General features: G+C 43.2%; 1 protein-coding gene across 1 annotated transcript in view; it reads left to right on the forward strand.

Moving 5' to 3' along the window:
• Positions 1-152: 152 nt before the first annotated feature.
• The window catches only part of map4k1 (mitogen-activated protein kinase kinase kinase kinase 1), a 40813-nt gene continuing 25851 nt past the window's right edge, over positions 153-15114 (forward strand). Inside the window, exon 1 of the mRNA XM_005744963.1 lies at positions 153-486. Coding sequence (XP_005745020.1) covers positions 379-486 — 108 coding nt within the window. The 5' untranslated portion in view covers positions 153-378. The remainder of the gene's footprint in view (positions 487-15114) is intronic.

A 15114-nucleotide genomic window follows, 5' to 3' on the forward strand; every position in this document is an offset into this window, starting at 1 on the left:
CACACAGATCTTTGTAAAGCTGTCTCTGAAAGTCTCTCTCTCTCTCACATGCACGATACAAGTAACAGGAAATAAATTGGATTATGCAAATGAGCTGAGAAAAAAAATAGTCTGAGAGAGATGAGAGGAAGGAGGGAGTGACAGAGGCAGGGAGGACCGACAGCAGGCTAAGAAAGAGAAACAGGAAGGTGTGTGAGTGTGTGTGGCAGCAGCTGAGTGACAAGTCAGACAAAGAGAGAGTCCGAGCGCCTTTCCTCAGCAGCTCGCGTCTTCTTCGCTTCTCAGGTTTCTATGTAGATGCTGCTGTGTGTGCGTGAGTGTGTGAGACAGACTGTGTGACATGTCTGAGGAGGATTTTTAGTGACATCGAACAGCAAAATGGATTTCCATCAGAGGGCAGCTCTGGATATCTCCACCAAGAACCCTCAGGACGATTTTGAGATCCTGCTGAGAGTCGGAGGAGGAACCTACGGGGAGGTTTACAAGGTCAGCTGCTTTGTACTGCCGCTACATGTACATGTTCGCTTAAATCAGGTTTATTCAATTCTTACTTGTATTTTAAGAAACCTTTCACCTTTCAAGAGATCATGAGTGTCTGTAAACTGTTTGAAGAAAGAAGTGGAAAATGTAAAGCTGAGTCTAAAGATGGTTTTTGCTCCACTGGCTTCTCGCATCTCAAGTCAAGCATGTCTTACTTCTGCCTGTTTTACAAGTCGCTCACTTCTCCGCTTCCCGTCCCTGCACTTTAATGTACAGCAGCAAAAAAAAGGGGGGGTGGGGGGATCTCAGGCTGAGCACGCGGTGCTTTGCTCGCTGTGAACGTCTTCTCTGTGAGTTTAGAAGAACATAGGTGTGATGGAATTTAGTTTCAATGGTTTACTGCAATCACAACTTAAGTGCATCTTCTATTGTGCTGGAGGAAGTGATTTTACAAGAAGTGAAAGTATTCTTGTTGATAACTTTTTTTTGGCAGTTTTACTCCATCTAATAGAGAAGTTAGTGTGAACTCTGGATTGTAGTACAAGTACCACGAATTCCAGAGTTAAAGATCCTCTTTTCGAGCAATGATGTCATCAAACGCCAACAAAGGGGGCTCAAGCTTTCAGAGCTACTAAAAGGTGCTTCAGGTGCTTCAGGTGCTTCAGGTGCACTCTAACATCATCCTCGACTCTGACGGGGCGTCTACACAATCACACCTCTGAGTTGTAGTTGAAGTTTCTCCCTCTGTTTAAAAGTCTGTCCTTAAAAAGTCTCATTTTAAGTCATTTAAGTCAGACTTTAACCTGAAGCAGGAGCAGGAAGGTGAGGTCTGAACTTAATATGGTACATTGTATATTCCCGCACACACGCACCACACATTTTCAGTTTGTGGCTTGATATTTAAGGTAAACAATATCACGGTTTCTCCAACCACAAAGCCAAGCTTCAATAATACATCATCTATTTCAGATGATGTATTATTGAAGCTTTGGTTTTATGTTGATTCTTCTTCGCCTGAGTTCATTCCCATTTCTGAGCAGCAGTGAAGGTTTCGCAGGGTTAAACCTATATTTTCACACAGTGGGGAGAAGTTGGTTAACAGGCTTTGGCCTTGAATGTTGCTGTAAAGGTTCAGTTTAAAGAAATGTTCAGGTTGAACATCTCATCCTCTTTCTCTCAGTGGAACTTGTGTTGTTACCCCGTCACTTGCAATTTCATGTAGTTTTGCATGTGATGTCACCTGGCGTTCCAAAAGCAATCCTTCCTGTTTTTCGAAGGAATCCACAGATCATTTGAGCTGTTTTTATTTGCAGTGTAAGGTTACAGAAAGAGGAGTGGTTCCTGCCACAGCTGCACTCCAGAAATAAAAACAGCAGCTAGACTTGTATTTGAGAAACCAGCTGCAGCATTCAGTTGTTGTGGTTGAGGCCCAGGACTCTGATTCTAGAGCACAAATGGTCCACAAGTAGTTGTTAATTTGATCTCAGCAGCCAGGGTTTAAAGCAGCGGATTACAAGCCCGACGGCCCAGCAAGTATCCCAAAATATTCAGTTTCATTTGTTTAGATTAGGCTTAAAAAATCAACCTGATTAAAAGTGGCAGGAAATGAGAGCCAAACGCGTTGCCAGTGTAGTACGTCTGCTTCTGATCGCTAATTATGTCTGAGTCGTTTGTCGCTGTATGTTAACGAGTTGGGCGGTATTTAGAGTTGGCATTATATCAGCTTTCACCGCAGGATTATTGTGGCAAATTTTTTTCCCCGATAACGACACCAAAGCTGCAGAAAGTTTGAATCACAGTAAAAATAATTGTGCTATCAGTAAATATCATCTTTTAACTTTGATACATGTGTTTTATCTCTCTGTGGCAAAAAATACACTCAGAATACGAGTGTAGGAAGGTGAAGAAGGAGTCTGTAATCAGGGAATCATGCAAAAACTTACATACTCATCTAATTGCTCTTTTGTATGCTATCATAGGTGTGTTATAAACATTGTCAAATGTCACAGCGGATGGAGCCGCGTTCACAGAGCAAGCCTTTCATACATTTCTTGCAACTGTGTCGACTTCACAGGCGTCCGTCTACACATATATGGATGTGATTAAGTGCGGGTTTTAAAAAAATGGATACATTTTGAGTGAATTTTGACTTCCTTCGGTGTAACTCCGTGCTTTGAATGAACACGCGGGCTCCTGTGTAGGTGCATGTGTTACCAAGGATTGTCTGGGACTTTCCTCAGGTCACACCTGAGATGGAAAAGTTACCTAAGTCTCTCCAGTGACGGCTCACATGAGTGATAGAGTGATCTGAGTGGACTATGCGCCTTCTTTTGTACAGCTCAGTGTAAGTCACAGAACAGCAAAGCTCCATTCAGTGCACGGAACAACATTTATGAGAATTTGAAGCCAGACAGAGCTTCTTAAAGGCTGATTTGAGTTAATCTGTTAGCAACAAGTTATGTTTGTCTGAACCCACAGATTGTGTTTACACAGCTCTGATTTGCAGAACGTTTACCACCAACACTTAGTGCCAGTGCAGACAGCTTACTGTGACATTTAAATCTGTCGAGATTGGGACTCTGGGGTTTTCAGCTTTTGGACTTTTTAATCCATCCCCCAACTCCAACCAAGAAACTTTCTTCACTGTCTTTGATTATCGTGTGCTGTGGTTTGCTGAGGTGCACAAAAAGAGAAAAATAAGCATTTAGCTATCTCATCCGTCTATCTCATTGGAGATATTTAGCTCTGCAAATGCTGAGTTATAAAATCATCTGAGGTTGTCACGGTGATGGACCACTGCGAGCTCGTCGGTGATTAGAGTGAAGAGGATGCAGATCATTTTGGTCACTGTGCATCGTGTTGCTTTTGTAAGCGATATAAAAAAAAGACTTTAATGACTTTGTGGGTCCTTGGAGTTCAAATGTTATTGTGAGTTTTTAGTTTTATTTCTTTAGATAATGATCTCTTGCTCCACCTACACTGGCTTGTATTTATCTGTGCCTCCATGAGTATGAGCTCTTTGAAGTATTTAAGCTGTGATGCATGTTTTTTTTGTTTTTTAAACAAAATCTATATTAAAATATGGCACATTAGCAACATCCTGCACGGATACGCTTTACAGAAGGTAAGTTGAGGCTTCAGAGTTTCTCCGAGTCGCTCTCGGCCACCTGCTTCAGCCCATGTGTGGACTGTTTTTTTTTCATGTGCCAGTTTTGGTGGATACGGAGCAGTTCAGAGTCGAGCTGTTCAGCAGTTCATGCCATGCGCTGTAAAACTGTAACCTATGCAAAGCAGTTTATCTGTAGAGTGAGCACACTTCCTCTAAACAGGTCAGTTCTGTGACCTTGTTCTGTTTTACAGGGAGGGAGATATTTGCATAATTGCCCTTCCTTCACATGTGGACACACGCTCACACAAAAACACCCATGCACAGATATGATCACACCCACACACGCATGCTCGATCACATGGTTTCAGCTACGCGTTGTTGCACAGCCTAATGGAGGTCATACTGCAAGCAGCGACTGTTTTTGCACCATCAGCAGTGGTGAAAAAGTAGGACTTTAAGTTATGCCTGTTTGTCCATGTGTGTGTGTGAGAGAGAGATGACCATTATGGGAACTGTACAGCGTCTTAGCCTCATGTTGTACAGGGAGGGACATTCACAGGAAGAAACATGTACCTGCTTTCATATCAGACAGTTCCTCATCCTCAGGAGTAAGAGTAGGTGCATCTGATGTAGAGATAGAGAAGAAAGGCCGTGTCGACCGCAGCTGATAAGGCCAAGTTGTGTTGTAGATCATTTCCTATTAGTTCATGTGTCTTATATTGATTTCGGCACGTAAGCTGCACGACTTTCTGTGGGCATTAAACACTTTTTACCCCATAAAATCTCTTTATGGGGTAAGTATCTGATTTTTCAAACGCTTTGTACCCCAGGCGTTCAAAGACTGAGCCTGATTTGAAAAGCACATAATCTGCATTCAGTTCTTCCTCAAATAGCTTCTTCATTGTCTCACATGCCAGCAGTCGGCTTTGTGTGTTCTTATCAGGCGGAGGCACTTTTGACAGCTCATTTGCAACACGAGCACCTGTGACACCTGCACAGGGTCACCTCTGTACTGGCACATACCTCGTCTTCATCGGATGCGTAGAGATGTTCACGCAGTCCTGCGTGCAGCCTCTGCTGCCTGTGGTTCAGATGCAGCGCCAAGTTCCTCTCAAACACCGTGTTAGCATCAGCCAGCGTCGTCTAAGATAAGTCAGCTGGGCCCAGAGTACTCATACGGTAAATTCATAAATGATCATTTTTCATTTCGATGATGGTTGTCACATCATCCTGTGGCCTATATAAACTGGTGTAGATCACAGACTGTATATAAAAGATGGCTGCAGCCAGCGTGACATTGTCCGCTGGTTCTGGACTCCATTTTTTGGAAGTTCCAGAGTTATCTGGCTTTGTTGTTTGGGTAGCAAGCTTTGTTGGCAGCCAGTCGGAAACTCCATTTTATGTTTGATAGATAGCGTGAATGATGCTGATCCGGTGGCATGCTCCCGGTCCACATTTTTTCCTGCTGAGACATTTCTTAAACCTTCTTTCTGTGTTTGTCAAACCTGTTGGACAACACTGCACAGCCGATATTCCCGTCAGAGCATTTTCTGTAGCAAAGTTTATCCGAGTGTTTTATGTTATGAGCAGATTTCATTGAATGAAGAACTCATTTTCGTTTTGAGATGAGGAAGTGCCTAGCTTCTAAATTGGCTGCATGCCCACGTGTGTATAAATAACTTCCTTACAGGCAACAAGAAAGAGAAGATATTTACTAAGAAGCTAGTGTCGCTGCCGCTGTTGTTATATTTGCATGTTAAGTCATTCACAGACGCTAGATTGTGAGACTTTGTGCTGTAAGATGATCACTTAAGAAGCTGAACAGAGGGAGTGTTGAGGGGTTAATTCAATGAAATCGCTGAAGCATAATCACCGCACGCACGCGTTACAATTACACGTAAAACCTTAAAAGCACAGCAGAACTCTTTTATATTCCTGCCGAATCTCCACATGTAATGCTGAGCGTGTGCACATATATTACACGTGTGATATGTTGCTTCAGCCTGAAGATGCTATTTTCATATGTTTGCGTGTCTGCAGTTACAGGTTTACGATGCGGCTGCTTTGAAGCTCAGAGTCGCAGCTTGTTGTGGGCATCGTGCTGTCGTTGGGATGTCCCGGCTTTTCAATTAAGAGCAGGAACTGTATACGAAGGATAGACGCAGCTGATGGTTTTTAGAGTCCACATGTTGAAGCCTCAGTGGGAGCATTTTGGCTGCTGAGGTTTTCATGTTGACTCAAATACCTGGAGTGCAAAGTCTTTAGCTAAAGGTAGCATATTTTGGTTAGCATCACTGTATGGCTGCATAGGTGGAGACACGTCCCGTATAATCAGCACTAAGTAACATGTTCCATGCTAAAAACTAAAGAAGAAATTTCTTGGAGTTTTGTTAGTAATGATCTAATTTCATAATCAAAATGTTCTAAAAGGCACTTAAAACACAGTTAAAGGACTCCAGTTAGCAGGCACAGACCATTCCCCAAACTCCAGTATCCAGATGGATGTTATAGATACATAAATATGCTCTTTAATGCTGTAAATTTGGCTTTCTAAGATGGGAGCATGTGGGGGGGGGACACTCTTGTGCTACCATCACCAGTTTGTTGGAGACACAGACTGGTCCATACCTGAGCTTACAGTAGCTGCTTTAGCCAGGTCCTGTTATAAGCAGACATGAAAGCATACTTCATGTCCTCAAAACTCTTTAAAGGATCTGATTTAAGACGAACTAAATTTCAGCTCCAGCTGTTAAAGCCAGTCTACTTAAGCTAATCCAAAAGTTACTTAAATTGCAAACTCATTGTCATCGCTGCTAACGCTTAGGACCAAGAAACCCAAATGAAGCTGAAGCTGATGTTGATGCAGTTAGCTTTATAAGTATTTAGTCTTAAACATCCTCTCATAAATAAAGATGATGATGATAAACCAACATGCTGATGGCCTGATGGAAAGATGGGATCATCACGTGGTTTAAATAAAACCTGGCAGTTAGCTGGAAGAGCATGAAAATCAGCAGCAGTCATCATCTGGAGATCTGCACAGTGGAAGAGTTTGTGGTAATGTAGCGGATGTTTTTTGTTTTTAGTAATGTGAGTGTCTATGAAGTTCTGTTATATATATATATATATATATATACACACATTTTTTTTATATATATATGTGACTTGTTTAGTGGAAAAATCCTTTGAAGTGTGATGCCGCTCACTGTGGTCACGTGACTGTGACTTTTTCAGGTTTCATTCAACACTTTTAGTTTCAGAAATAGACGGCTGTCAGTCGCAAACAGCGAATTTTCTCTTATTATTTCTCTTATTCTTGTATTTGCTGGTTTGTGTTGTTGTATTTGCACATTTCTGTTGCTTGTGGGGCTCGCACACAAGAATTTCACTCGCATGTGCTGTGCCAGTGTGCCTGCACATGCGATGTGACAATAAAAGTGATTTGATTTGATTTGATTTGATTATTAAAGCTCTCGTTGGAGACATTTTCTATAATTTTACTCACTCCTTCACTTTCCACCAGCCTCTCTTTGTCTTTTACTGTCCTGTTTGTAGTATGAGCCTAAAGGTTGAGTGAAACCTAACATTTCTGAAAGTCTCTTATTTTTCAAAATGTGAGCGACTGTTGACATTTAAGTTTATCACCTCTAATGGCATAACCTTTATTTTATCACCTTTGTTGACTCATCCACATTTAGGGCATGAATATGATGATGGGAGTGTGGATTAAATGTTGAATGACGCAGTGATTCAGCTTTTTCCTTCAGAAGTTGACAAAAGTGTAATCACTGTCAGCAAGTGACATTTTGGTGAAATAAGTGTCAGCACTGTGTTATGAGCAAACTCCTATTTGTTTAATTTTCCTCCAAAAAGCACCTCATATTTCCCCCCTGGTCATTCACACCCCTCTGCAGTGACTCTGTGACCCACCGGTGGGCCCTGCCCCTCAGTATGAGATACCTTGACATAGCCCTGGATGGATGTGACGTGCCTTTACTGACCACTCTTGGTGCTGAGGTGTTCTGAGCATTGTTAAGTATAAAAACAAACCCTCTTTGTGTGCAGATATGATCTGATGTGCTGGTTTTACTCTTAGGTGGTCACCTCCTTTCAGCGTTTGTACTCTCACTCCATCGTGGGGACTTTAAAGCTGCTCTTGAAATTCAAATCATTTCCCTCTGTAGCTGGTGACTAAAAACTATTTCCTTCCCATGGATTTAAGTTAAAAATCAGTCTTCTGTTGCAGTGATGTTTCCTGCACAGCGGAGGAGAAACTTTGCTGAGACTTGGTTTTCTCTGGCTTGGGAAGTGACTCAAAGTTAACTGAGCTGGCTGCAGGTTTGCACCTCATCATGTCAGGATCTTCCTCCTCTTACAGTAAAAACCCCGAGTCTCCTTATCTGATGTGGCTTGTGCTACTAAGCTGCACTTTAGGGTTGCTATTCAACATCTTGCAACTCTAGTTTCATGCTCATAGCCTCACAGAAGCTGCGGGAAGCTGCGGGCTGCACCTGGTGTGTGTGCAACCTCAGGCACAAAAAGAAGAAGTGAGACAAACGAGCAGCAGACTACATACAAAATCTGCCTGCAGAGCCAAGTTAACTGTGTCAGAAACAGTGTGGTTTTGTCTGTGTGTGTGTGTGTGTGTCGGTGTGTGCTTTACAATGAAATGTGCTTGAATTTTTGGTTGGCTTGGATTTATCTTTAACCCCAAAAAGAGGAAGAGAGATCATTTTTATGACGCTGAGAAATTCAGACAAATTATGCCAAATACCTGCACGTGTGTGTGAGTGTGTGTGGGTGTTTGGCTTATTTGATAACTGACCTACATCAAAATAAGATGATAAATGATCAGCTTCAGGCTTTCTTGTGTTTCTCATGTCTGAACGTTGAGCTTGCTGCCATACTGGAAGAAAAAGAGGATATTTTCAGGAGACTGAAGTATTGCAAAAGTCCTTTCTGACCTAATCTGGAGGCATCATTGTATTCTGAAAAAGACTTAGAAATGCATATTCCCCCACAATGACTCATCTGCAGTGAGTGACGGAACAAAGTTCAAAATGCTGCTGCTTGTCTAGAAGAACCAAAATACACTTTAAGTGCTTCTCGTCTTTTTGCACTCATGAGCTGATGGATGCATCAGGGACGGTGTGTTGGCCGACATGCAGACTGGAGGATCAGGGGATCGAACCATAGACCGTCTGAGGAGTAGAGAACATGATCTACCTTAAGTTAGACCAAATCTCCACATTCCGTATATTTCAAACACACCTTTATGCCGTACCTGGACACATCATACAAAAACTGTGAAAACCCCTATGCAGATGATTTGTTTCCCTGAAGTTCTTCTACTGTTGATTTTATAGTCTGTGTCCATAAATCTACAAAAGAACAATTATTTAAGATATTGTCTGCATCATGCACATGTCACCAGTAATCCTTTTTAAAACATCACAGTATATCCCAGCACTGCTAGTCCTAAAATTCTCTCTGATACGTCTGTCTGGGATTAAATTTATTCAGATTACAGATGACCTCTGAGTTTTTAAGAGCTTCACCAATCAGACTGTATCAAAATGTTTAGGTCGAGGCATAAATAACCACGAGGTTACGCTACATTTAAAAAAATCATCAAAAGGGACTAAAGTAGCTCAAATATTCAAGTCTCAAGACTGAGCTTGAGCTCCGACCGTACACACAGGTGTGAGTTTTAGCTCGTGTGCTTTTTGACTGACCTCGTTTCTGGCTGGTGTTTGCTTTTCAGCTCCGTCCCTCCTCCACCCTTCCTTTTTCCATCCCTCGCAATGATCTGTGTGACGTTTTGCGTCGAGGAGCCGGTAGTCGTTGTATGCCCTGCTGAGAGAAAGTGAGAGGGAGGAGGCCGCCTACGCTCAAAGCGCGTTGGCATGTGCGCCAACACACTACGGACGCTGCGGCGTTGGTCCTGCCTCGTGTGGAATAAGAGAGCTCCGCCATCAGCCATGTTTGCTCTATTATCGCTGCTCAAAATCGACCATTAGCTGTGCAAAAATCCCGAGTTTAGCTTTAGCATCTTCTCTGACCGCTTCTCAGAACTGCCAGGTGTGTTTTTTAGTTTTAAGAATGAGATGCAGACACATCCATCCGGTCTGTGTGCACTAAACACACCAGAGAGGAAGCACGGAGAGATGAGACTAACAGAGATTTCTTATCTTTAGCCGTAAGACAGAGTATGACTAATAATATGTTTAAAACCAGTGCAGGTGTTTATATATTTATGTCTGTGCTGGGTGTTAGATATGTTTAAGTAAGATATGGTTAAGATTACAGCTGGGTTTATATCCGGCTGCTTTCAGGGACAACAGACTCATGTGAGGTGTAATCGGAGTTCTTGTTTCCCTTCACCTCGTTCCTTGTCTCGAGACTGTAGGAAAGCAGAGTATGATGATGCTTAGAGTGTCATCATCACAGAGGTCAGCGAGAGGAAACACCCCTCTGCGGCACACACTTCAAAGTGGAAATGTTTCTGTGGAAGGTCCACAGCTTCCTCTGTGTGTTTGTTTGTTTACTGCACAGGGTGTCTTTCCTCTCAGTGACCTCTGCTGTGTGTCTCTCTCACACAGTGATTGAATGGAGTTTCCATTGTCGCTGTTGTTTTTCTTGCCTCAGCTTTCAGGCTCTGATTGCTTTTGTTTGACTGTACTGCTCGTGTAAGCTCAGCCGTTGTGCGACCAGACCTTTGCTTTTCTCAGTAGAGAGTTAGAGACTCTCTACTGTGAAGTGAAAGCTTTGTATTGCTCAGTTTTACCCAGAAATGCTGTGTAAGATAGTCCAAAAAGGTACCGCACAGGTACGTTTTTATCTCGTCCCTAACGATAAGAGTGACTAAACTTTCCGAGAAGCAACTCACAAATCACCATCAGACAGATACCGAAGCTCTGCACGGCCTCTTTAGGTACACAAGCGATGCAGTTTCAGTGCTGCCGTTTTGGACATCGGCCCTGTGATGCACAGTGGAGGGATTTTTATGACAGTTTCATGTTAGAGACCACATCCAAAACAAAACATGACCAATATTGTGAAATGATCACAGAGAAGCCCAGCAGAGTGAGCGTCCGGCAAAAACAGCTATCCAGCTGGAGGACAGGCCAGATTTAAGCCTATTCAAATTAAACTAATCCATTTTAATTTTTTGAAAGTAACTCTCAAACTGGACTTCCTCTGATGGCAGCTTGAGGATTGTTCCAAACCAGTCAATCCAACGTTCAAATAGAAATCGTTACAGTAGAAATAAATGTGTCCAGGACCTGTCTGTGGTTAGTTTCCACCTTTATAGCAACTGAAGTTTTTTGTTAACCGTCCTGGAGTTAATCTGATAAGGCTTAGAGTGAGGAGCATGCAGATCTGCCAACATTACTAGCCTCCCATTGTCTGGTAGCTTCACCTGCACTAACTGGAGTCTCTTGACTGTGTTTGCGCTCTTTTTGTCTTTTTAATTCAATTTTAATTCGGTTTTCTGGGTGCTGGAGCGTTTCCCAGCTCTCATAGGTCTGGAAGGTGGAAACACCTTGGGCAGGTCTCCAGTCTTAGTGCACAATATGCTAACTTCTCTCAGCAGTACTGTTTTTGTTTTCTTCTACATACTGGTCTGCTGTATCTGATCAGAGGCAAATGTGAACAGACCACAGGGTAACTCGTTACTCAGCTAAAGATCAGCTCAGCTGCCTGCTTTGAACCTGATGCAGGGTTTCCCAAATGTTTAGATTCATTTCGTGGCACATGTTCAATGAAGAAAGAAGCCAGCTTGCACACTTTCTCCTCCACCTTGTAAGACAGCAGCTCATCATGCTTTGTTTTCAGAGCAGGTGGTTGGTCATCCACCTCAAAGCTTAACTCGGGACCACCCGGTTTGCGTCACAAGCCTGTTGTTGTTGCATATCGCTGAATTTCATTGACATACTGTGGTCTCTGGTTGCTGGTGTCTTCCTGTGTGTACGCCACCTTAGATTGCAGCTGGCGAAGAAGGTAGTGTTCTGCTCTGCAGCCGCAGCTAGCTCAGCCCAGGTCCACATGACTCCCCGGGGTCAGTCTGGACCTCTGCCTCTGATGGAACCACCAGGAGAGCAAAAGGCCTAACCTCGCCAGCTGCAGTGAAGGCGGTGGAGCTTGATGATATCGAGGACCGCCACTGCACCAACCCGACAGAAACTCAACAGTCAGGGCTGAGGCTGGCTGGTTATCAGAGATCGAGGAGATTAACTGTTCAGAGAAACATTCTCAAGATAGTCAAGTGACCAGAAAAAAACTGCAGCTGTCATCACATGTGGCTGTGCAGCAGAAAAATGTGGAGCAAAGGTGCTGAGAGGGAGTGCAGTAAAGAAAAAACTGGAGCATGAGCCAAGGTTAGCAGAGCTGCACGAGCATCTCACATTATCACAGTCTCTTAGAATAAATGCATGAGCTTGCTGTCTTAGACAAAGCTGTGCCCGTGAAAATAAAAGAGTCTTTATTTATTTTTTATGCCATGAGGATGTAGGTGCTGCTCCTCGGAGCTTCACAGTTCTCCAACCGCCACTCTGAGGAAAGATTTCCCAAGCGCCTGAAAACTACCTGTGCTCTAGTTTAACTCCAGTTTGAGTGTTAAACTTTAGTTTGTGCTTCAGTGATCTCCTAAACCGTTGCCAGTGTTTGGCCGTTGGAGGCGCGGGGGTGGGACAACAATGTCTCCGCTGTGATGCGGTGTGTTAAATTCGCTGTACACAGTTTAATCTCAGCAGGTAAACTCGACACAGCGAGCGTTCTTTTACCTTTTGAGTTTGTGAAAGGATGTTTTATAGGTCGGTCATGGCTAAAAAAAAGGAAACCCCTTAATGCAAATGAAGTCGTCAGTTGTTTGTGACCACCCTCCCACTGCGACTACAACACCCAGACTTTCCACTGTGCAATTTCAGTATCAATCTCAGAGGCGCAGACCGCCTACCGCCAACGTTAAATTTACCTCCAACTGCAAAGTGTCGACTTCCATCGTTGTTTTTGCCGATGGCGTTAATTTTCCGACAAATTGAATTTTGCGCCTAGCAAGGCGGAGGTGGCCGCCGTTTTGGCTTCTTGCGTTCTTCTCATTTGATTAGCATCTTAAACATGCCTGCTGTTAAAATGCTAATGATGTTGTTCTAATGCCACAAACTGCTTTGTAAACAGTGGTTTTGTTATAACGACTCAGTAGCAAGATGAGTGTGAAGGACACGGATGACATAACGTGGCAGTTAGTGTGCTGCTAGTGTAGCTCTGTGCTCGCGGGCTGACGGAGGATGGTTGGAGGGGGTTAAACTGCCGTCATTTTGACATCACTTTGTGAACACTTTGTACCTCGGACAGAGGAGTGGTTGAAAAACCCATGTGTCACCGTGTCGTTGCTTTTTGAACCTCCCTCTCTGAGGCAGTGGAGTTTTCCGTGTCACACGTGTGCAGGCTGTCATGCCCTCGCTGACCGACTACACTTATGACTGTTTCTCTTCCTCTGAGTGCAGTGAGAGTGTGGGCAGCTGTCACATCTCAACTTTGATGTTCAATATGTGTAAAATCATCTCTGCGCCTGTAACCACTGAAAAAAGGAAGTTACTCCTGAGTTATCTACCTGATCACCGTGTTTTTCTCCATCTTCGCTCGCCGCCGCTCGTCCAGGTGAGCGTGCGCTGTGGGCTTGTTTCCTTTGTTTCCTGAATAATTAAGTCGAATTAAGAAGACAACATTTGACACTCTGTACCCGTAATGATGAGTCTCCACACCTCAGCATAGATCAATAAAGACGTGGTTTGATAGTCTCCAGGTTTTCCGAAGGTGCGCAGACAGAGAGCACCCTCGCTAACCTCTGATGCAAACCCGGTCATTTTGTTCTATAAGTGGGCCTTAAATGTGACGGTCTTCATCGGTTACTCCTCGCCAGGTTTCAGATGTCTTTTCTGTCACAGTTAGTGTTCCCCGCGGTTTTTCTATCACACCTGTTCCAGTCAGTTAATCACGCTCCTGTGATACACACTCACCTGTTTCCCTCATTTCCCTCCCACATCGCCTTGTCTCTGCACATTTCCTACTTCCTTTGCGTTACACCTCATGGGTTTTTTGTTTCCTTGTGTATTACAGCATCTGTTTGTGGATTTTTGCCTCTTGCTAAGCTCCCCCTTTGTAACTGATCTGCTGTAGGTGACCATTTTTGTGGTCCCTTTTCCTTTTTTGAAACCTTTACGGGAAAATATGTCACAGACAGGGTTAAAGGTTGTTTCTATGTTCTGTATGATACATAAGAACCATCCAGCCAAAGTAGCACCTACAGGAACTGCAGTTTTTGGTGCCTCGCTTATGTACAACTTCCCTTCACACGTATTGGGCTTGCAGCTCTGACTAGTGATTAGTCTCAACAGTTAATGCATATAAATAACTCGGTGATGTTTCTAGTGCAGTTAATGATAAACCTTAACTGTTAACTAGTTGTGTAAGTCCGTACTAAATACAAGGATTTATTTAAGCCAAAAATGTTTCATAAGTCTTAAAGTCTCTGTTAAAATGAAGAAGATGATAAACATGATATCTATCTAAAATTTGGTTACCATGGAGATGACCAACATGAACACCTGGTGTTGCTTTTGGTTAAATTCTCTAAAAAAACCAAAAACCTTTAAAACGTGAGACAGCTGCGAAACATTAATTCGTTGATGATTGACGTCCTCGATGTCTCGTGTTCGAGACGGTTTGTTGGCCTTCGTCTTTCCTCACCGTGTTTTTGCGTTTAGCGTGTAACAGTGTTCGACCTGCTTTTGCGAGTTTATTTTTATCAGTAAGTTATTGTTAGAATGGCGTGCCCGTCCTCGCCCATTTATTTTAACCTCATACTCCCACATGATCACTGAGGTCTGCTGATACTGTGTGTACCGAGGTCCTGACACTGGTCTTTGCTATCAGGTCCTCATCAGCACTGAAGACCTTTGAGACCTTTGCTTTTACTGCTTTCGTACAAATCTGTTGTGTTCCTTTTTGGTGATTTTATTTTAATCACCAAACTACACATTCTTCACCAGTTTGTTGGTTTTAAATGTGCTTGTGAGTAAATTTCACTTGACTTTACTTGACCGTGTGAAGTCTGTGTGCGTGTGTGACTGTGACGCACAACTCAAGCTGTGAAGCGATTAAACCTCACTCAGTTTCTTTTTAGACTTCATCAGACTCACAAGGCTGGACTTTCTGAGTGGTGCTGTTTGTCTCATGTCACATGATGTGTGCGATCACCCTCATGTAAGAGAGCTTTAATCGTCTCTGCCAGCCAAAGGAACAATGCGCCTAGATCGATCGCAGCGGTTGGACAAAAATAATTGTGCCGTTTTTATTTCTCGGTACGACTTTTACCGTGTGTAAGAATGTAGCGCATGAGCTTCAACTCGGAGGAAATGTTTGTGTGTGTGAGAGCATTTTTTTATAGTTCTTTTATAAATAAGTGCGCAAAGAGAAGTGACACCTTCTGGGATCACACTTTTAAAGGTCATCGTATGTCT

Source organism: Pundamilia nyererei, unplaced genomic scaffold (assembly GCF_000239375.1).
Source record: "Pundamilia nyererei isolate P.nyererei 1_Seehausen unplaced genomic scaffold, PunNye1.0 scaffold00152, whole genome shotgun sequence".
NCBI classification, from domain to species: Eukaryota; Metazoa; Chordata; class Actinopteri; order Cichliformes; family Cichlidae; genus Pundamilia; species Pundamilia nyererei.